The 22,141-nt window shown below is 41.5% G+C and overlaps 1 protein-coding gene across 4 annotated transcripts in view; it reads left to right on the forward strand.

The window, feature by feature from the left end:
* Positions 1-1,442: 1,442 nt before the first annotated feature.
* The window catches only part of CLEC1B (C-type lectin domain family 1, member B), a 33,012-nt gene continuing 12,313 nt past the window's right edge, over positions 1,443-22,141 (forward strand). The window contains exons 1-7 of one of the 4 annotated variants that reach the window (XM_008259649.4): positions 1,443-1,668; positions 1,867-2,121; positions 2,731-2,829; positions 4,415-4,534; positions 4,685-4,836; positions 6,417-6,523; positions 8,899-9,140. In XM_008259649.4, coding sequence (XP_008257871.2) covers positions 2,058-2,121; positions 2,731-2,829; positions 4,415-4,534; positions 4,685-4,836; positions 6,417-6,523; positions 8,899-9,043 — 687 coding nt within the window. In that variant the 5' untranslated portion in view covers positions 1,443-1,668; positions 1,867-2,057 and the 3' untranslated portion in view covers positions 9,044-9,140. 4 annotated transcript variants of the gene reach the window in all.

Here is a 22,141-nt window from a genome sequence, read left to right on the forward strand (position 1 = left end):
CACCCCACAGTGGCCGCCGCGGCCGGCGCACCGTGCTGATCCGAAGCCAGGAGCCAGGTGCTTCTCCTGGTTTCCCATGCGGGTACAGGGCCCAAGGACTTGGGCTATCCTCCACTGCACTCCTGGGCCACAGCAGAGAGCTGACCTGGAAGAGGGGCAACTGGGACAGAATCTGGTGCCCCAACCGGGACTAGAATCCGGTGTGCTGGCGCCGCAGGTGGAGCCAACCAGGTGTTTCCATTCTAGAAAATCCACCTTAAAGCACAACATTACTGAAGGGCAATGCATCAAGTTGCTAACTGTATTATTTCACCCTTTGTTTTCATTCAAAACCTAGTTTCAAGCAATATTAGGCCTATCTCATGCAGAATCCTCATATTTTTGAAAAATTGGCTTATAGAAGATGCAAGAATTTGGATAAATTCTGGGTAGTGGTCAGGAATGGTTTCTCCCAATAGAAAACCACACAACATCTAATCTAGCTCTACATCACATTAAATTAATGCAGAACAGCTGCTCACAATGGGATACACTAATCAAAGTATCTGCCAAAAGTTCATGGAAAATGTATCTTATGAAAAAACTATGCCTATGGGGCTGGTGTTGCGGTCGGATGGAAGTCCTCTCTCTCTCTCTCTGCCTCTCTTTCTCTGTGTAACTCTGACTTTCAAATAAATAAATAAATCTTTTAAAAAAAACTATGCATGTATTTCAAAACTTTTTGCATCAAAGTAAATATACCTTTTAATTCTGTTTTCCCCGAATTCGTTGAAATTCCCTCATGGACCCACCTGACAGCGATGATTGGCAGTTCTAACTGAACAGAAGTCAGATCGCTCTAGCTGAACCCAGAGGGTGGGAGTAGGGGCGTGGTATGGGTCTGTAACGCACGTCTGCAACCAAAGTGCTTATTGGTGGTTCTTTGAGGACCCATGGAAGGTAGTCCTTGAGTGACAGCTGCAGGTGATCTGCCTTTTCCACAGCCACAGTCACTCTCAGGTGGGAGAGTTGCAGCCGGCCCATACAACCACCTGGCTTAAGCTGTAGGCTGAGTGCGCTTCCCCTCCAGGGCACAGGCCAGGCCTCCCTTTCTGGACATGGTACAGACGCACCCCCTCATATATCAGTAAGTCCACGCCCCTCTCTGAGGACCGAAACCATAAAGTTGTGAACTTGGAACCAGCGATAGCTCGAAATATCCAACATGGCTTAAGGATGGGTCCCTCCCCCGTGACCTCCAGGTCATTATAATGAAATTACCATGTGGGCAAGCCCACTCCCAGCATGCCTTTGACACTGTGACTTCCGGTATTTCCTAAAATGGGCACGGAGATGGGTGCTGCTCAAGCCCCACCCCTGATCCCACCCCCTTTTGAATATTCAGTTGGGTTCCACCCTGGACATCATTCCCTATGCATTCCCTGAAGGGGAGACGTAATCTTGTCGATGGGGCTTTTCTCTTGATCAAGGCTTTTTCACTGTTGGAGGTTTTTCCCTGGAGTGTGGTGTTACTTTGCCTGGGGCCTTTTTGCATTTTCGGCTGTTGCATCCTTCCTGTCTTGGTTCTTGAACTTGCACTTTTGTTTTGCTCCAAATGGCTCCTGCTCTCCCGTCCATCTTTGTGCCTCCACCTTTGAACCGTTTCCCATGTGGAAGGAAGAACCTGCGGTAAGCCCAGCAGGGAGCTGCCTATCCCACAACAATTTGATTGGGACTCTGCTGGGGTTAAGACACAGCATGATCTTTTGTTCTTTCAGAGGATACACATGATGGAATAACCCTTCTTCAGAGCCGAAGATAAGGAAACAGGAAACAAATGCCCTATCTACTCCTTTACCACAAGTTATTATTATTTTTGTGTTCAAGGTCCATGTATCTCTGAGCAGCTATGAAAAGGCTTCCTGAAAAACACAAAACAACAACAAACACCCCATGTGTCCCAACTCACACGATCTTACCCACCAGAGAAAGGAGCACATCCTGGCAGATACCAACATTCTGCGGGTGGACGCACGTCTGGCACAGTCATTGAGCTCACTTGCTGTCCAGAGGAAGCCATGCAGGCTGAAGACGGATACATGACCTTAAATATTAAAACTCAGAAACCAGCAGTGACCTCAGGTAAGAGTGCCCAGAGCCAGCAGTTTAGAAATTAATGAGTGCGGTGGGTCCATCCTATTCTCTCTCTCTCCACTAGTGGTAGCATGAGTCGTTTGATTTATTTATTTTCCCTGAAGGATGTCCTTTTTCTACAGCATTTGCGTAGTGACTCTGTAGGCTCATGCGGACTAATTTACAATATGAACAACAGAGATCCAAGCAGAGACTATGACATTGACATTCAGCACCTTGGAGTTTAATGACAGAAGGCATAGAAGCCGAGGGGTTGAGGGGAGAGAATGTTTGGAAGGTCTGTTTTTAAAATCAGCCAAGGGATGTGATTCTCCAGTTGTTGCTTGTTAAAGCGATGATTGATGTGGGTGGGCAGAAAGCAGAACAAAGACAAACAGGCCTTAACAGCTAGTTAAGTTTTGGGTCCAAAAGAGAGGATCCATGGACCTGCGTGTGTGAGGTGGAAGTGGGTTGTGCTTTTTGTTGGTGATCACAAGGGACAAATAGGCAAGGTGTGGCAATGAAGCTGTTTATATGCCTTGGAAAATTCAGGGAGGGCAGGGGCAAGGTGACACTGCTCCACACTGCATGTTCCTGGACTTCATTCTGTGCCTACAGATGACCCGACAGCCTCTTCTTGGTGGCGTGTGATGGCGTTGACTTTGCTGACCTTGTGCATGGGGATGGTTGTTGGGCTGGTGGCTCTGGGGATTATGTGTAAGTATTAACTCTTTGCCACAGATTTGGTCTGAGGAAAGGCTTACTAACGGTTGTGGTGTGTCCCACTAAGCGTCTTGATTGTTGCTATTTGCCACTACTGGAATCCTCCTAGGAATGACTGCCAAGATAGTCTCAAGAAAACTTGACCTTTCCCTCTGATTAAAACCACTTTTAAATATTTTTATTAATTAAAAACTATTTTCCAAGAATTTAAAGCAGGAAGATTCTGGTGGCATTGGGGTGCAATGGATAAGACTGTGTTTGTGATACCCACATCCTCTATCAGAGTGTCTGGGTTCAAGTCCCAAGCTGGCCTCAGATTCCAGCTTTCTACTAATGATCACCCTGGTGGCAGCAGGTGAGAGCTCAAGTAGCTGGGTCCCTGCCCCCCATGTAGGAGACCTGGATTGAGTCCCTGACTCCTGACTTTGTCCAGGCCCAGCTCTGGCTGTTGTAGGCATGCGGGGAGTAAGCCAGCAGATGGGAGATTTCTCTCTCTCCCTGCCTCTCAAATAAAATAATTAAATACAATTTTCAAGAAGAAAGATTCTCCGCACTATGAATCCAAACCATCTTTTAAAACTTTTTTCTATCTCATGTATCCTAAGACCCAACCAACCTAGAGTTTTCCTAACATAAATAAATCCCCTGCTTTCTTGTCTGAAAGTTCATTCATTCTATTCCCTCCCTCTGAAATGTCCTCCTTCCCATTTACTGAGCTATTGTTTTTCTTCCTGAAAAATCTAAGTAGCCCTCCAATGTCACACTGTTGTCTTTGTAATTGTTGTAGTTTGTGTATTTTGTTTATTTTTCACACAGTATTTTAGAATATTTCATTTATCATCTTTTTTAAAAAGAGATTTTTATTTGAGAGGCAGAGTTATGGACACAGAGAGGGAGAGACAGAAAGAAAGGTTTTCCACTGGCTGGCTCACTCCCCAAATGGCCACAACAGCTAGGGCTGGGCCAATCTGAAGCCAGGAGCTTCTCCCATGTGGGTGCAGGGCCCAAGCACTTGGGCCATTTTCTATTGCTTCCCCAGGCCATAAGTAGAGAGCTGAATCAGAAGAGGAACAGCTGGGACACAAACTGGTGCCCATATGGGATGCCAGCACTGCGGGTGGAGGCGTAATCTATGCCACAGTGTTGGCCCCATTTATCTTCTTTTACTTATGTGAATATCAGAGTACTTTAAGCATTACAAGAAATCAATATATATTTGTAAATAAATGAACACTTAGATATTATGAAGAACAGAGAATAACAGATATCTTTCACCTCTATGAACTTAGTTCAGAAACATGTATTCAAGGAAATGTCAAAAGACAATCATGTTGGTCATGTGATTTGGTCATGAGTGTCTCTTATTTATAATTGTCTCATTCAAATAGTTCACTCCCTTCACACCTGAGAGGTTTTGTTGCATGTTATTCTTAAATTCTCTCTTACCTTTCTTAGGACCAACTTTTGTGTATATAAACTCTTCGTACATTGGTAATTCCCTGAAGGAAAGTTTACTGAGAGATTTTTGCATCACTCCTATGATCCTGTTAATAAGTTATCATCTAATTTTTATATCCAGCTGTCACACAGCAAAATTACCTGCAAGCTGAGAAGGAAAAGCTCTCGGGAACTCTGCAACGATTGGCGAGGCACTTCTGCCAAGATTTACTCAAACAGGCAGAAAAAAAAGGAAGTGTCAGTAAGTGTTGTTGGGTCCCCTGTTCATCATCGCCCCAAACCCTGTGGTTCTGTGGCGGTAACTGAATGGAGCCTTGAGGACAGCAGGGATGTGGGAAAACGTAAGCCAAACTTGGAATGAGAGGGTCCCTATGTTTGGTTTCCCTTGAAGACCACAAATGCAATCCCTGTGATCCAAACTGGAGGTATTATGGAGATAGTTGCTATGGATTCTTCAAGCACAACTTGACGTGGCAAGAGGGTAAGCAGTATTGCTCCGACGTGAATGCTACTCTTCTGAAGATTACCAGCCGGAACATTCTGGTAAGGAGACTCCTACATCACATACTTTGGGGACATAAGGAAAAAAAAAATCTCAAATATAATATTTATCCTTATTTTTGCATTTTTCTTATGTTTTCCAGTTTGTATTGATCTAAGACCCTTACTGAGCTCAGTACAAAAATGATAGAACTCAAATATTCAATTCATTCATATTCTATAGAATCATTATCATTTGATCAGAAAAATTTACTTGTACCTTCTTGGTTGCTAATGTACACAGCGGATCAGATATGAGGACTCAGCCCAGTGATATTTATTTATTTATTTATTTATTTATTTTTTTGACAGGCAGAGTGGACAGTGAGAGTGAGTGAGAGAGAGACAGACAGACAGAGAGAAAGGTCTTCCTTTGCCGTTGGTTCACCCTCCAATGGCCGCCACAGCTGGCATGCTGCGGCCGGCGCACCATGCTGATCCAATGGCAGGAGCCAGGTACTTATCCTGGTCTCCCATGGGGTGCAGGGCCCAAGTACTTGGGCCATCCTCCACTGCACTCCCTGGCCACAGCAGAGAGCTGGCCTGGAAGAGGGGCAACCGGGACAGAATCTGGCACCCTGACCAGGACTAGAACCCGGTGTACCAGCGCCGCAAGGCGGAGGATTAGCCTAGTGAGTGGCGGCACTGGCTTGCCAAGGGATATTAATGATCCTTTATGCTCCCTGTTATTCTAAATTGTGGCATTTACTCTTTTTGTGGGTTCAGATCATAAAAAAAGATATTCAGTTAAATAAATGGAGTTTTCTTTCCATTAGCAAAATAGGCTAATGCCCTAAAATCTCAACTCCATTATGAAGATTAATTGAATATATTATAAGCCACAACCTGAATATTAATACTATATGTTGATGCTAGGTTGTGGAATGTCATTCTGAGCCTCACTTGCCTCTTGAGAAGCTTAAGTTATGTTTTATTTGCCAAGAATGCATTCTCCTTTGGTATTCTGGAAGGTATAAATTTTTGTGAACATTTGACCTCATGTTAACTCTGTTACTCAGAGATTGATTAAATATTAATTCACCAAACATGTGCTAGAACTCTTCCAGGACTTGGATACATGCAGTTAACCAAACAGATAATAATCCCTATCCTCAAATAGTTTGTGTTCTGATTGGAGCAACAATGAATAAAACAAATCAATACTTCTGTATGTAAGATTTTATAGACAACCTAAGCAATAAAATCAAACAATTTAAGAATATAAAGTTTACCTTTTGTTTTTTTTTTAGTTATTTATAACTTATCCCATTTGAATTATATTTTGTAGTCTATTTGGGACTCTAATTTTCAACTGATGGAAAATATAAGCATATATTATAAACACATAGGAATGCTAGAATATCAGCTATTTTTGTATATAATTTTTCCTGCATTCTACACGTTTTTAAGGTTTTAAAACAAGTCGGCTTGGTACAATTCTAAACATCAAATAAAGTCCATTAGTAATATTAATATAGACATGTAATTCAGCTTTTCTTCCCAAAGTCTTACCATGAGCTTTGTCTTTGTATCATTACCAAGAGTTGTGGAAGCATTCTGACTACTACATTTGTTTGCAATAGGAGTATCTCAAAGGCAGGACTGGTTTAATTCGTTGGGTTGGATTATCTCGCCAGAACTCCAGTGAAGGCTGGATGTGGGAAGATGGTTCAGTTCTCTCCAAAAATGTGTAAGTCCCTCAAAATAGAAGGAACTATTAGAAGCCGTATTCCTGAGATAGGCTCCTTTTCCTCTTGAGGACAAGCACTTTCAAACCGAGAGGCATCTCTACACCCCACAAAGGATTATAGAAGCAGCAATGAAGTCACGTATCCCCCACTCCTAACAAGAGAGCACTGGTCAGGGGACAGGTCTACTTTCCCCTCTCCAATTCACCTGCTCCTCTTTACTTAGGCCACAGTCCACCTTCATTCCTGATTATTTCCCCCATTTGTTTCAGTCTTTGACTTCAGAACATTGTAGATGTGTGTTCCTGTGTGTGTGTATGTGTAACTTGATCTGAATCCCTCTACATATTTTTTAGAAAAAAATTAGCCTCAATATTTTATCATTGAAAGGCACTACCTTAAGGATTCTTTGACTTTTCAGAGTTGTTTTGCCTGCTCTTCTGCCCTAGGAGTCTCTAGGAATCAGGTATATTTTAATTCACAAGGCAATTCTACTGTTCATGTAATGAGGTTCCATCCTTTTAAAAATTTATTTTTATTTAAAAGGCATAGAGACAGAGACAAAAATACAGAAATCTTGCACCTTTTAGTTCATTCTCTAACTGCCTGCAACAACTGGGGCTGGGCCAGGTGGAAGCCAGGAGCCTGGAACTCCATCTGGGTCTCCCATGTTAAGTGACAGGGAAGTACTTGAACTACCTGTGGCCTCCGGGGTGCACATTCACAGGAAACTGGAGTCAGAAAGGCAGCTGGGACTTGAACGTAGACACTCTGCAAGCAGCAACGTGACCATTGTGCCAGAACTGCCTCTGAGGCTCCATCCTTTCACTAATAATCCAGCTAAAGAGCCAACTGCATTCAGAATTAAGTTGCTTAACATGGTTTTTAATTTCCAGTCTCAACCTCTTTGATTCATTCTGTATATCAAAACTGCAGTCTTTTTCCAAATCAAATTGAAACTGACAACACACACACATTTACAATCTGTTCATTATTTAGATTCTTAAGGTATTCAACAAATATTTATGTTTACTATGGGTAGGATCCCAGGTGATGCGACTACAAGCAAACTTCTCTACAGATCATGGGCTTTATCTTCTATTGCTTCCTGCCTCATTCACAGTATAACAGGAGAACCGGTGTTCTGTCTATTCTTTCAACAAATTAAACTGTTGGGAAGGCATTTTGTGCAGCAACTCACATCTCATTTGGAGTGCCTGATTCAACTCCCGGCTACCTCACTTCTGACGTACATCCTGTGAGGAAGCAGATGATGGTCCAAGTACCAGGGTCCCTGCCACCCACATGGATGACCTGCATGGATATCTGGGCTCTTGGCTTTGGCTTGGCTCTCACTCTAACTGTTGTGGGCAGTTGAGGAGTGAACCAGGGAATGGAAGCTTTCTCTCTGTCTCTTTGCCTTTCATGTAAATAAACAAACACATAAAATAAATAAATAAATTCCAACTTCTTCAATTACCTCAGGCTTTTGTACTTGCTGTTTTCTCCTCCTAGAATGCTCTGCCTTTGCAACTCCATAACCTTAAACAGAATCAAATATAAACATCCCTTCTTCAGCGAAGTCAACAACTAACAGTGAAGCTACATAGCCTCCCTCCACCCACTGCCCCAGCACCCATCACAGCGTCTCATTTGTTTCTTCATTGCTCTTTTTTCTGAAAATTTCTAGTCCATTTGTATGTGTCTTTCTTACTTATTTCTGCCCCCAGTCACCGTCACGTAAGTTCTCCAACAGAAAGGGCCTTGCTTTTTGTACCACTCACAGCACATTGAACTACTTCTGGATATCGCTGTTGTTCCTTACATATGTAGCAAATAAGCTATTAAGTATATGTCCCTTGTCTTATCAAATAATAGAGCTGAGGATATAGACAAGTTAACAGTCCTTACAATATGAGGTACTTAGACTTATCACCTTGTAACAGAAACCCTCAGTTTAAGAATATTTCATCAGGTCACTTTTCCTTGAGCTTATTCCCAATCTGTGAAGCTGCTTACCCTCCAGGGATCACCAATGTCCTCTCTGTTGATCTAAATCCCACTTCTTGCTCAGTATTTAATCAGCCTCTGATCCTGTAGCTAAAGCCCTTCCATCATTGCAGGGCCATTCCACCTCTTCCCCTGGACTCCTGTTTTCCCTAGTGTTCAGGTGCTTCTTGATCGTATGCTATATTGAATTGCAATTGGCCATTCCAAATGTCCACTTCGTATTCCTAAGCAGACTGTAAGCTTCTCAATGGTGAGAATGTGATGTTATACTCCCCCCATAGTTTCTATTTTGTGCCATAAATCCTACACAGAGTTTGATAGTTGATTATCTAGTTTTCAAAGGAATTCTATGTTTTTCTATTCACAGATTTGAGCTTTCTGGAGAGGCAACAGAAAATATGAATTGTGCCTATTTTCATAATGGGAAAATCTACCCCACCTTGTGTAAGAACAAACATTATTTAATGTGCGAGAGGAAAGCTGCCATGGTGAAGCTGGACCAACTACTTTAGTGCAAAGAGACAGACATGATAGCACAGCCAAGTGCTTGATTGTACAATAAAGTATTTGGATGAGGGAATATCTAGTTATAAAACTTATTCTTTCTGCCTTTCTTCCTGTTGGAGTAATTTTTTTGTGTTATATTTACTACCCATACCACTGACCTAGAGTCTTTGCACATCCAGAAGCCAACATGTGGGTTGATCATTTGCTTCCCAAGGGGTTGTATTTCCCATCAATATCCTTTCTTCTCATTTTCCATTCCTGATTATCTTAACACAGAATTATTCACTGCATCGCCAGATACATGGTTATAAAAGTAATATCAAGATGAGAAAATTAGGGCTTTATTGACTTAAGCTATGCAAAATATTTAAGTATAAAAGACTGTATAAGTGGAAAGAATATTAAATTTGGAATCAGTAGAATAATTTAGATGGTGCTGTCACTTAACTAAAGTATATCCATGAACCAGTCTTATAGCTTCCTTAACTTTCACTTTCTCATATTTATAATAGGATGATAAGGGTCATGTTACCTGTCTCACAGTTGTATAGCCTAAATAAAAACTTGGGAGTGCACACTAAACCAGCAGCTTTGTGAAAACAGACACCACGACTTCCCCATTAACCACTCCAAGACTGGCAGCAAGCAGACTCAGAGGAAGCAGAAAAATACTTGCTCTTCATTGTACGTGACAGTTCCTCAACAAATATCAGAATCAGTACAACAGCAGATAAATAAAATGACCACATCCACCTGAGTCAGACTTGACAGCCGTAAAAAGGAACATGAACTTGGCAAGACGTCTCAGGGGGCTATAAAACGAGTCAGTGACTTCAGTCCAGAGACAAAAAGACGTGAGCCTCCGTGCTTTATCTCGTTCTTTCTCCAACAGTTCTATGTTTTTTGCTGAGTAACTTGGGAAGTATTTATAGTACATGAGTGTGAAAGGGCACCCGCTGACAGTACAGCCGGGAACACTGTGCTGCTTCTCCACTGCTTCCTTTCTTTCTGGTGAGAGTGCAGTTTGTGAAGGCAATTCGCAACCATCCTGAGGGGTTTGTGAAAGCATGAGATGTTCAAACACACACAACCACGGTGCTCAGTCAGAAGGGATTTGGGATTTCTTTTGTTTTTATTTACTTGAAAGGCAGAGTGACAGACAGAGATCTCCTATCCATTGGTCTACTCCCCAATAGTCCAGAACACTCGGGGTTGGACTAGGCCAAAGCTAGGAGCCCAGAACCCAATTTGAGTCTCCTACATGGGCGATGGGGACTCAAGTAGTTGAGCCATCCTCTGCTGCCTCCAGGGGTGTGCATTAGCAGGAAGCTGGAGTGGGTAGCAGAGCCAGAACTTGACCCCAGGCACTCCAAAATGGGGTGCAAGTGAACCAAGAGGTGTCTTAACTGCTAGAGACCTGTGTTTTTAATTAGCATCCTCTCATGACTCTGAGATAAGTAGTCTTTAATCCTTGTTGAAAAACAAATGTTATGGGAGCTGGTACTGTGGTGTACTAGGCTAAGTCTCTGCATGTGGTGCCGGCATCCCATATGGGCGGTGGTTTGAGTCCCAGCTGCTCCTTTTCTGATCCAGCTCTCTGCTTTGGCCTGGGAAAGCAGTGGAGGATGGCTCAGATGTTTGGGCCCTGCACTCGTGTAGGAAACGGGAAGAAGCTCCTGGCTCCTGCCTTCAGATAAGCTCAGTTCCAGCCATTACAGCCATCTGGGGAGTGAACCAGTGGATGGATGATCTGTTTCTCCCTCTCTCTGTCTGTAACTCTACCTCTCAAATTAATAAATATAATCTTAAAAAAAGGAAAATGAACATTACTACAGAAGTTACTCCCCATGTGGCTTTGAGGAAAGAATTAATCTTTTTAAAATCTTAGTTTATTCATCTATGAAGTGAGGTTAATGTTATTACCTTACTCATAAAGTAATTATGAGAATTGTTTAATTATATAAATTATTGATCAGAATACCAAGCATATAATAAATAATGAGTATGTGTTTCTTTGATGGCTTGGTACACTGACTCCTGAAATCACTTGAATCTTCATTTTGTTTTAGATATCAATAAAAAGCAGATTTAGCAGGCCAAAGAAAGATGAGAGAAATCTTCATACTCTACTTGCTATTTCAGATGTCTGGAGATTTTGACTTTTGGGAAATAGTATCATTTTCTTCCCATTTTAATTGTTAACCTAGAGAACCAACTAGTGACTACTAATTCAGAAAACTGTCCAAAGTGCAGACACATCTCTGGACTTTAGAGTTTCATCTCTTCAAAATGGAAAAGCATACATTTATATATCACTGTGGCACACAGAAATTCAGAACGGGGATTGACATTGCAGCAAAGCGGGTGAAGCCACCACTTGATTCACTGCCATCTCAGATGGGAGCCCTGGTTTGAGTTCCAGTTGCTCTGCTTCTGATCCAGCTCCCTGATAATGCACCTGGAAGACAGTTGATAATGACCCAAATGCTTGGGCCCCCAACACCCACATGAGATACCCAAAGGGAGTTCCTGGCTCCTGGCTTTGGACTGGTACAGTCCCAGACACTGCAGCCATTTAGGGATTGAGCCAGCAAATGAAAGATCTCTGTCTCTCCCTCCCCTCTCTCTCACTTTTCCTTTCAACTAAACAAATCTTTAAAAATTTTAGAAGAAGAATATCTTAGTGCATGGAAGAAAAAGCACAATAAAATGAACCAAAAAAAAAGAAAAAACCAAAACAAAAAACTGTGTGCTACAAAGACTCTTCTCTGGAACTCATACCTAAAACATCTTATAGTGAAATCAGAATAGCACAGCTTTTAACAACACAGATTCTAAGATCTGAATTTGATTTAATACTGAACTTGAAGCTCACTCAGTGGATGTCAGCAAAATTTGACTTTCTCTACAATTGCTTCTACTAATACAAATTTCACAAACCTGTTATGAAAATCAAAATAATTTATATGATGGGTGGTTATCTTAAAGATGTCAGTTGGGACGCATGTACCTGAAATCAGAGTACCTGAGTTTGTTCCTGGCTCTGCTCCGGATTCCATCTTCCTGCTAATGCAGACCACTGTGGGTGGCAGGTGATGGCTCAAGTGGTTGGGTCCCTGTTGCCTACATGGGAGACCTGGATGGAGTTCCTGATTCTCAGACATTTGGGGAATGGATCTGAGAGTGGGATCTTTCTCTCTGTCTCCACTTCTCTGCTTTGCAAATAAATAAATAAATTTAAAAATTCATCTGGAGGGGCTGATGTTGAGGAATATTAGCGGGTTAAGCCATAGCCTGCCATGCCAGAATCTCATATGAGCACTGGTTTGAGTATTGGCTGTTCCACTTCTAATCCAGCTCCGTGCTAATATGCCTGGGAAAGCAGCAGAAGATGGCCCAATTGCTTGGCCTCCTGACATCCATGTGGGAGACTCAGATGGAGCTCCTGGCTTCAACCTGGCACATACCTGGGTATTGTGACCATTTAGGGGAGTGAACCAGCAGATGGAAGATCTATTTCTCTGTTTCTCTCTGTAATTCTGCCTTTCAAATAAACAAAAATAAATGTTGCTGTGGATTCGTTCTGAGAGGAGTGTGGTGGGGGTCAGAGGCGCGGAGTCACCACACAGACACCAGGAGTCAAGTGAAAGCAGGCCAGAGGCAGGCAGCCCACAGACTCATTTACTTAAGTTGGTACAGCAGCTTATATAGTTGAGGCAGCCAATCCAGTCAAGGGGCGGTTTATGCCCTAACCAGTCACAGCCTGTTGCCATGTGGTTTCTGAAGCCATTCCTGAGTAACTGATGCTCACTTATCAGCAGCCATCTTGGCATGGCCTTCTCATTCTACCACAAATAAATATTTTTTAAAAAATTCATGTGAAAGTATTTTAAGTACTTGGAATGTAATGACCAATATATAATAACACATAGTATGATGATAAACATCTAAAGTAACATAAGTAACATCTTTCATTTGGAGATGCCACTGGCTTCATCCAAGACATGTATCAGACAATATCTTTTTTTTTTTTTACAGGCAGAGTGGACAGTGAGAGAGAGAGACAGAGAGAAAGGTCTTCCTTTGCCGTTGGTTCACCCTCCAATGGCCAGCGCAGCTGGCGCACCGTGCTGATCCAAAGGCAGGAACCAAGTGCTTCTTCTGGTCTCCCATGGGGTGCAGGGCCCAAGCACTTGGGCCATCCTCCACTGCACTTCTGGGCCATAGCAGAGAGTTGGCCTGGAAGAGGGGCAACTGGGACAGAATCCAGCGCCCTGACCGGGACTAGAACCCGGTGTGCCGGCGCCGCTAGGTGGAGGATTAGCCTATTGAGCCGCGGTGCTGGCCCAGACAATATCTTGTATCTGGGAAAGTCAGATCTTTCTGAGCTTGATTTTTAGTGCTGATAAAATGAGAGAGCAACTGGGAGCTAATTACCACATATTGAACTTCTGTGCCTGTGTTCCTGACATGAGTTTCGGTGCACATTGTGTATGATTAGGCTCTCTTCCTCTTTTTCTTCTCAAGAAAGAACTTATACCGCTTTAAAGGCTATTTGAATTGATAGAATTAAAAAGGAGAGACTGATCAAACATGGGAAGTGGGATACACACCAGACTCATAGAATGGCTAATGCCCTAAACAGCACTCTGGCCTCAAAATCAGTCCTTTAAGGCATTCAGATCTGGCTAAAAAGCCCATGAGAGTTCCTCAGGTATGGAAAGCCAAGACACTGTGGCAAAACATGACCTAAATGAAAGATCTCTGTGAGTGAGATCCCAGAGGAAAGAATGGGCCATCAAAGGAGGAGGTAACTTTCTCTGAAGGGAGGAGAGAACTTCCACTTTGACTAGGGCCTTGTCTAAATAAGGTCGGACTTTGTGAACTCAAGAGGCTTCTAAAGCCTTGGTAGCTCATGACAAGAGCCTCTGGTGATTACTGACATCATAAATAAGAGTGTCAATTGTTAAATCAACAACGGGAGTCACTGTGCACCTACTCCCCATGGAGGACCTCTGTCCTTAATGTGTTGTACTATGAAAATAATGGTAAAAATAGTCTTCAAATGGTACTCTACACTTTGTATGTCTGTGTGGGTGCAATCTGTTGAAATCTTTACTTAGTATATACTAAATTGCTCTTCTGTATACAAAGATAATTAAAAATGAATCTTAATGAAGAATGGGATGGGAGAGGGCATAGGAGATGGGATGGTTTGTGGATGAGAGGGTGGTTATGGGAGGGAAAACTGCTATAATCCCAAAGTTGTACTTTCAAAATTTATATTTATTAAATAAAAGTTTTCTTAAAAAAAAAGGCTATTTGGATGAAGGCACATTATCTCCCAGGTCCCAATCTCAGGAACATCATTTGAAATATCTGGAGCATGTGATGAGTATTTCCCATTTGTTCCTGAAGATCCTATCAGTTCCACCCTGCACCTTGGCAGGCTGAACTCACATGAGTGTATTACCTGGACAAACTTAGCCTCTGGCCTCCAGTTAGTTCCACCAATGGGAGTCACTGGAAATTTCCAGAGATAGGATTTTTATCCCACTGACTTTCTCTATGCTTTGCCTGGTTTGGCATGGCTGCGTGGGCCTGATGAGGCAGGCTACACAGTTTCAATAAGCACCCTGCACTTCACCTAGGGGTGATAACAGGTTCCAGGTGTATATTTTACCACCCAGTTTTGGCTTCAAAATTTTTATGAACAGTCCTTTTAATAAATGCTTTACTGAAGATCACCTCTTGAGTGGGCTCTTTGTGTCTTTCCTGAAACAGGACTGTTATAGAGAAAGTGGTTGATCCACAGAGACGTTGAAACAAAAAAGAACATTGCAGTTTTGCAGACTGTTGACTCTGAATTGCTGAGACATGACCTTTGGCCATAGGATATCGGGCCAAAAAGATGCATGATGGTTAAAATCTCAAATTTCTCAGTACCAATGCTATAATCATAGGATGTGGCAGAAATGGCTCTCTGTCTACTACATAATTCATGCCTACTTTCTAGAGGAAATTGTTAGGGAAAGCTTGCTGCGCAGGCAAAAATTACATTTTTATAAGCCCAGCATTTATTTACAAACATAGGCATGGCATTGCTTGGTGAATGTGAAAGTGACACATGGAACTTCAAGGTTATAGCTTTCAATAAGCACTTGGGGATTTGTTTGCCTTCTATTTTCCTTTCTATGGATAAAAGTAGGGATTCTAATGTCTCATAAGACAGAAGTGGCCCAGGTCCTATTTTGAGGGAAGCTGCCCACTAACCAAGTTTACTGGAGGTAAAATGTTATATAGTTAAACAACTGATACATATACTGTTATATTGCTAAACAACTGATATCTTTAGCTAGCATTACCTTAATTAACAGTATGTGAATTTATTTTTAGGGATGAAATCTCTTCCCAGCTTTCTTGTTAAAGGAGACACACAACAATCTACAACACCCTGGTTGGCCTAATGTGAATTATCTTGATATCTTCATTATGTGGGCCAGCCCCATGCTTTGTGTCCTATACTAAATACAAATATATTCTTTGCACTTCCAACATTTTTTTAACAGTAATGCCAAGCTATCACCTTCAACATCTGCTACCTAGGGCCAGATTTATGATGGAGTGGGTTGAGCCACTGCTTGCAATGCCAGCATCCAGCTCCATGCTAAGGCACTTGAGAAAGCAGTAAATGATGGTCAGAATGCTTGGGCCCCTGCACCCACAGGGGAGATCCAGAGGGAGCTCCTGGCTCCAGCCTGGCCCAGATCTGGCTGCTGTGGCCATCTGGGGTGTGAACCAGTGGATGGACGATTTCTCTACTCTTTATCTCCCTTTCTCTGTCATTCTGCCTTTCAAATAAATCTTTTTTTTTTTTTTTTTTTTTTTTTTTACAGGCAGAGTGGACAGTGAGAGAGACAGAGACAGAAAGGTTTTCCTTTTGCCGTTGGTTCACCCTCCAGCGGCCAGCGCGCTGTGGCCGGTGCACCACGCTGATCTGAAGCCAGGAGCCAGGTGCCCCTCCTGGTCTCCCATGGGGTGCAGGGCCCAAGCACTTGGGCCATCCTCCACTGCACTCCCGGGCCACAGCAGAGAGCTGGCCTGGAAGAGGAGAAACCAGGGCAGAATCTGGCGCCCTGACTGGGGCTAGAACCTGGTGTGCCGGCGCCTCAGGCGGAGGATTAGCCTAGTGAGCCGCGGCGCCTGCCTCAAATAAATAAATCTTAAAAAAAAAAAGAACAAACAAATAAAGCATCTGCCATATTTTGGGAATCAGAACAATAACATATTCTTTGGTTGGCTGTTTTGGATTAGGTTTTCATTTCCCCCTTCACCAAATTGTGCTGTGGCTTAAACTTCAGACTTCCACTTTCCAGATGAAAAGGCATCTACTGCTTAGATTCAAACATATTTTTCCATTACTATGAAAAAGAGGCTGATTTCAGTTCTTTCACCAACCAGCTCCTAATCCACTGTGTGGACTGCTTCCTCCAGGCAGGTGTCTCAGACATGCACGAGGAAGAAATATACACCTCTCTTCAGTGGGATAACCCACCACCAAACTCTTCCCAGAAATGTGCGTGTTCCCACACCTGTTCAGGTAAGCTGTTCTCACAATTTAGCGTAAGACTAATGTGTATATTTTGTTTGCTCTTCTGTTAGGAGCCAAAGATATTTTTAAAGATTTATTTATTTATTTGAAAGAGTTAACAGAGAGAGAAGGAGAAGCAGAGAGAGGGAGAGAGAGAGAGAGGTGGAAAGAGAGAGAAAGAGAGAGAGAGTGGGAGAGAGAGAGAGAATGAATGAATATGAATGTCTTCCATCTGCTGGTTCACTCCCCAATTGGCTGCCACGGCCAGACCTGTGCTGATCTGAAGCCAGGAGCCAGGAGCTTCTTCCAGGTCTCCCACATGGGTGCAGGGGCCCAAGGACATGATCCATCTTGTACTGCTTTCCCAGGCCATAGCAGAGAGCTGGATAGGAAGTGGAATGGCCGGGACTCCAACCAGTGCCCATATGGGATGCCGGCATTGCAGGCAGCGGTTTACCCGCTACACCACAGCGCTGGCCCCCAGAGATATTTCTTCTAATCTGAGATACCAAATTTAAGAGTTTGATACCACACATATTATGATAAATGAAGTGAAGTGGAGGAGGAGGAAGTAAAGGGAAGAAGGAAAAGTTCACTGGACCTGAAAAACACGGGCTACTTCTTTCCTGTCCTTTAGGAATAGCCAATGAATTCTTGAGTTTGGAAAATCAGTGAAAGAAACCATATAATTTTAATATTTTAGTTCCTGAGCAAAACAGTGTGCAAATTATCTCATAATACTAAGAAATAAAGAAAAAAAAGTCGAGAAACTGGCAAAATGTTATCAGCCTTGAGTTGTCTGCTATAGTAATCAGTTGTTTTTATTATTTATCTATGTTCATTTTACTTGAAAAGGAGAGAGAGAGAGAGAGACTGACTGACTCTTCTATTTGTTGGTTCACTCCTCAAATGCCTGTAACAGCAGTGCTGGGCCAGGCCAAAACCAGGAATCTGGAACCCAATCTGGATTTCCTATGAGGGGGGCAGGGATCCTGTTGCCTCCCAGGGTGCACATTAGCAGGAAGCTGGATGGGAAGTGGAGCAAGGACTGGACAGGCAACCTGATATGGGATTCAGGCATCCCAAGTGGTGATGTAACAGCTGTGCTAAATGCTTGCCCTTGTTTTTATTATTTAATATCTGCATTAATTTTGTAACAAATCACCATAGACTTAGGGGGATAACGCAAAGGAAATTACTTATTTATTTATTCTGACCTCTAAACTGGGTTAAAACAAAGGCATTAGCAGGGCTGAAGGGGAGATCTATTATCTCATCTTTTCTAGGTTCTAGAGAAGCATTTGTTGATTTTCCTGGTACCATCTTCAAGTGTTTCTCTGCTTCCATGATCCTAATCTACTTCATCCTCCTCGACTCCTGATTGTGAGGATCCAGATAATCAAGGCTGATCTCCTTATCCCCAAGTCCTTAACATAAAGACATCTTCAAAGTATTTAAGGAGTCCAGGGATTCGGACATAAGCATCTTGGGCTGGGCCATTACCCAGACTATCCAGAGATAAATTTTTAAAAGCCAGAGAGAGAGTGTGTACTTCCATCTGTTGGTCCACACACTGAATGTGTGTAACACCTGGGTTGGACCAAGCTGAAACTGGGACCCAACTACTTAAGTCAGCACCTGCTGCCTCCCTGGTGTGCATTGTCAGAAGGCTGTATTGGAAGTGGAGGAGTGTGGACTTAAATCAAGCACTCTAATACGGGGTGTGGGTTTCCCAAGCAGCATCTAAATTAACTACTGCACCAAAGTCTGCCTCCTAAAGAGAAATTTTACTGTTTTTTTCTCTGATTAGTGTTAAGACTCAAACAAATCACACATTCCTTATTTTTCCTTCCTGGAATGGGTAAATTTAATGGGAAAATCAGTTCCAAATCCAAAATTTTATATTTAAAATAAAATATCTTTGAATTAATCATGTTCAAGTGACACTGGAGAGTGGGCAATGTGAGATGGCACTCTTGCTCTCAGTAATGAAAGCTTACCACTTGACTTGTGATCATCCCTAAAATATCATTGAAAAGAATACTTATAATTAGCAAGACTGCAACATCATATATAAGGCTAATACAAGTACACTATTGTCTAATTTGACATTTTCCAGCATATTCTGGCATTTCAAAGAGTTTAAGCAAAGGGCTCCCCTTTTCCTCTTCTACAAAGTTAAGAATTCCAAGTCCCAACGATTCTCAATTTCCCTGTGTTAACTCCTTCTTTTATTCTATTTCATCTTAGCCTAAGCCCAGCCCCATATTTCTATTTTCTGTAACTCAATTTCAATGTCCCTACTCCACATTTAGGAGCATGGCGTGTCGTGATGGTGATTTTGTGTATTTCCTGCATGGGATTATTGGCAACATCCATTTTTTTTGGCATCAAATGTAAGTACAAAAGGTTACCTTCAAAACAACCTGTCTCTGTGCTATTTACTACATATAGCTGTATCTATAAAGTGAAATGCACGTATCACCATGTAAAACCTTTGCAAGTTATAAATGAATGAGGAGTAAATTAAGAAACATCTGAGGGCATATAACTGATATAAAGTAAGGATTTCCTAACTTAAATGATAAAACATTTATTTGACATAATGGTCTGATGCCACTGATGGCTTTCAATGATCAAGTGCATGTTATTTAACTCAACTCTAATGCCACAAGTCTCTTTGGGAAACACAATACAAATAATTGCTTTTATTCTGATTTAATTTGTGAGTCATGTTAGAATGCTGAAGTACACAATTTGAAAGATTTCTGAATATGCTCTTACATTTCTAATTTGCATTTGTTCTAAACTTGACTTTACAGATTTTAATAACTGTTACATTGTGCATTAGGCAACTTACAATTTAAATTATTTAATGCAAACCTGAGAGATTTACTTGATCTATTATTTAACCACATTGCTTTATGCTTTTTGATCCAAATTGGAGACATGTGTTTATGCCTGGCAAGTGAAATTTTCATGATATAATTTAATGATATTAATATATGTTAATAATATCATATAAAATGTAATAATTACAGAGCTGCAGATTCCAGAAAACAAACAACTCTAAGCACCTCTAATACCATCCATGCTGGCTCTAAGAAAATATGCCTGGAAGGGCTGGCATTGTGGTGAAGCAGGTGAAGCAGCCACCTGCAGTGTCAGCATTCCATATGGGCACCTGTTCATGTCCTGGTTGCCAGCTCCTTGCAAAGTGGTGGGAAAGCAGCAGAAGATGGCCCAAGTGCTTGGGCCTCTGCACTCATGTGGGACACCTGGAGGAAGCTCCTGACTCCTGCCTCCTGGCTTTGGCCTGGCTCAACTCCAGCTGTTGTGAGCATTTGGGACTAAGTCAGCAGATGGAAGATCTCCTTCTCTCTGCATAATTCTGCCTTTCAAATAATAAATAAATCAATAAATATTTTTTAATAAAGAAAATATGTCTTGGAAGACAGAGATGGAGGTTACCGTTCGCATAATCTTTCTTTTCTGTATTCCTTGGCAAGTTATGTCTCTGTCTTGGAGACTCAGATGTAGAGGATGAACTCTAAACCTTGTGAATGGGGAAGGGAAAGTTCAGATTTGCTTCCACAAAGGATAAAAGCTTGACCTGACTCCCCTAATGCTTTGAGTTTCATTTCCCTGATGGTTCATAGAGAAATGTTTTAAGAATTACTAAGATCTCAATCAGCAATTCTTACCCTATCTTCTCAAACAAAATTTCACAGCCCATTGGAAAGATTAGAACTTCCAGAAAGCTTTCCATATCTCTTACTACCTTCCCTTCTCATTGGCTGGTTCACTCTTCAAATGCTGTAGGACGGGCCAAGCTGAAGCCGGGACCTGGGAATTCTAGCCAGACTCTTAGCTGGGTGACAGGGAACTAACTACTTAAGATCCCTGCTGCCTTCCTGCAGGAAGCTGGAGTCAGGAGCAGAGCCGGGACTTGAACACAGGCACTCCAACATGGGATGTGGGCATCTTAGCCACAAAGCCAAATGCTTGCCTCCAAGCTGGGGACTTTTAATGAAAAATTGCCAAGCACCATCGTAACTCCATAATATAAGAATTCATATTTCAATCACAATGAAAATATCTAATGATGCTTCAAATATGAATTCTGGATGATGAGTTTCAATGTTTGTTGTAAAAATATTAACAAATTGAGGTAGAAAAAATATAATAAACGTCTTTAATTAGAAGCAACATTAATAGAAGATATACCATCTTTAAGCGGTATTGCCAAGTAAATAGAATATACAATTTGGTTTTTCTATAAAAATAAATGTATAGTATCCAACTACAAACTATTTGTGAGAAATTACATTATATACATAAAGGATCTTTATAAGACTACACTGTACACTTTTCCATGTCCTCAAAAATACTTGCTGTCCAATGTATACACAATTTTGTCTTCTCTAACACATGAGCTCAGTTGGTTAAACCACTGAGTCTGTGTGGATACATGTCATCCTGTTCCTAAGATACTCTGAGTTATCTTAAACTGGATTAATTTTGACTCAGCAACACCACTTTTAGAAATTTCTTCTAAAGATTAATCTGCACAGGGAGCAATAGGGAAAAAAAAAGACTGGAAAAAAAACCAAATGCTTGTCATCAATAAAAGACCACTTAAATAAACAATGGTACAATGGAATGCCATAAAGCCAAGGAGGGAGTGGAGGAAGAGGAGGAAGATGGAGAGGGAGAGGGGGAGGGGGGTGCCTTATGGATATGGAAATGCCATCGTAAAACAGAGTTAAGTGAAAAAAGTAACACTCAAAATAATGTATATACTGTACCACCATTTGAGGACTATGTTTTTGAATTTGCACAAAGTAACAAAGGAAGGATATATAAAAAATAAGTAGAAGGGAAGGCAGGAGGGACCTACAGTGACAATGATGAGAATAAGGTTTTTCAGTGTTTACTTTGTGTGGGTTTATATTTTAATCCCCTAAATATAGAATGTATTTTAAAAAATTTTAACACAGAACAAAAATTGTGTGAAAAAAGAAGTATTACTTTGATGAGGGTAATTGGAACCTAACAAAAAAATACTGTGTTTGAGACTTTTAGTGATTTTGGGAAAATTATTACAAAGGAAAGTTTCTGCTTTTGTCTTAATGATATCTGCACACATACACTGTCGGTGTACAAACATGAAATACTTTCTCCGGTAGTTTGTTGAATTTTGTTACTGTTGTTCACAACTTTATCTTTCACCTCAGTCTTGTCAGACGTTTTTAGCACTTCAGCTGTTTCAAAAATAAAGCTGGTCACCATGACAAACAGTTATGTAGGCAAGCAGCAGCTTTATCACATATTCACCAATAACTGCTTGTCCTGGCCACGACGTTCGCCTCTGCTTCTGTTTATTTTTTTAAGCATATTATTTACACTAATTGACTTTTTGATTTAAAAACTATAGAGTGCAAAATAATTTATAATAAATTCACCTTTTCATTTTTTTTACTGTTTTCCTTTTTAGTTCATCAAATAGGTC

Source organism: Oryctolagus cuniculus, chromosome 9 (genome assembly GCF_964237555.1).
Source record: "Oryctolagus cuniculus chromosome 9, mOryCun1.1, whole genome shotgun sequence".
Lineage (NCBI taxonomy): Eukaryota > Metazoa > Chordata > Mammalia > Lagomorpha > Leporidae > Oryctolagus > Oryctolagus cuniculus.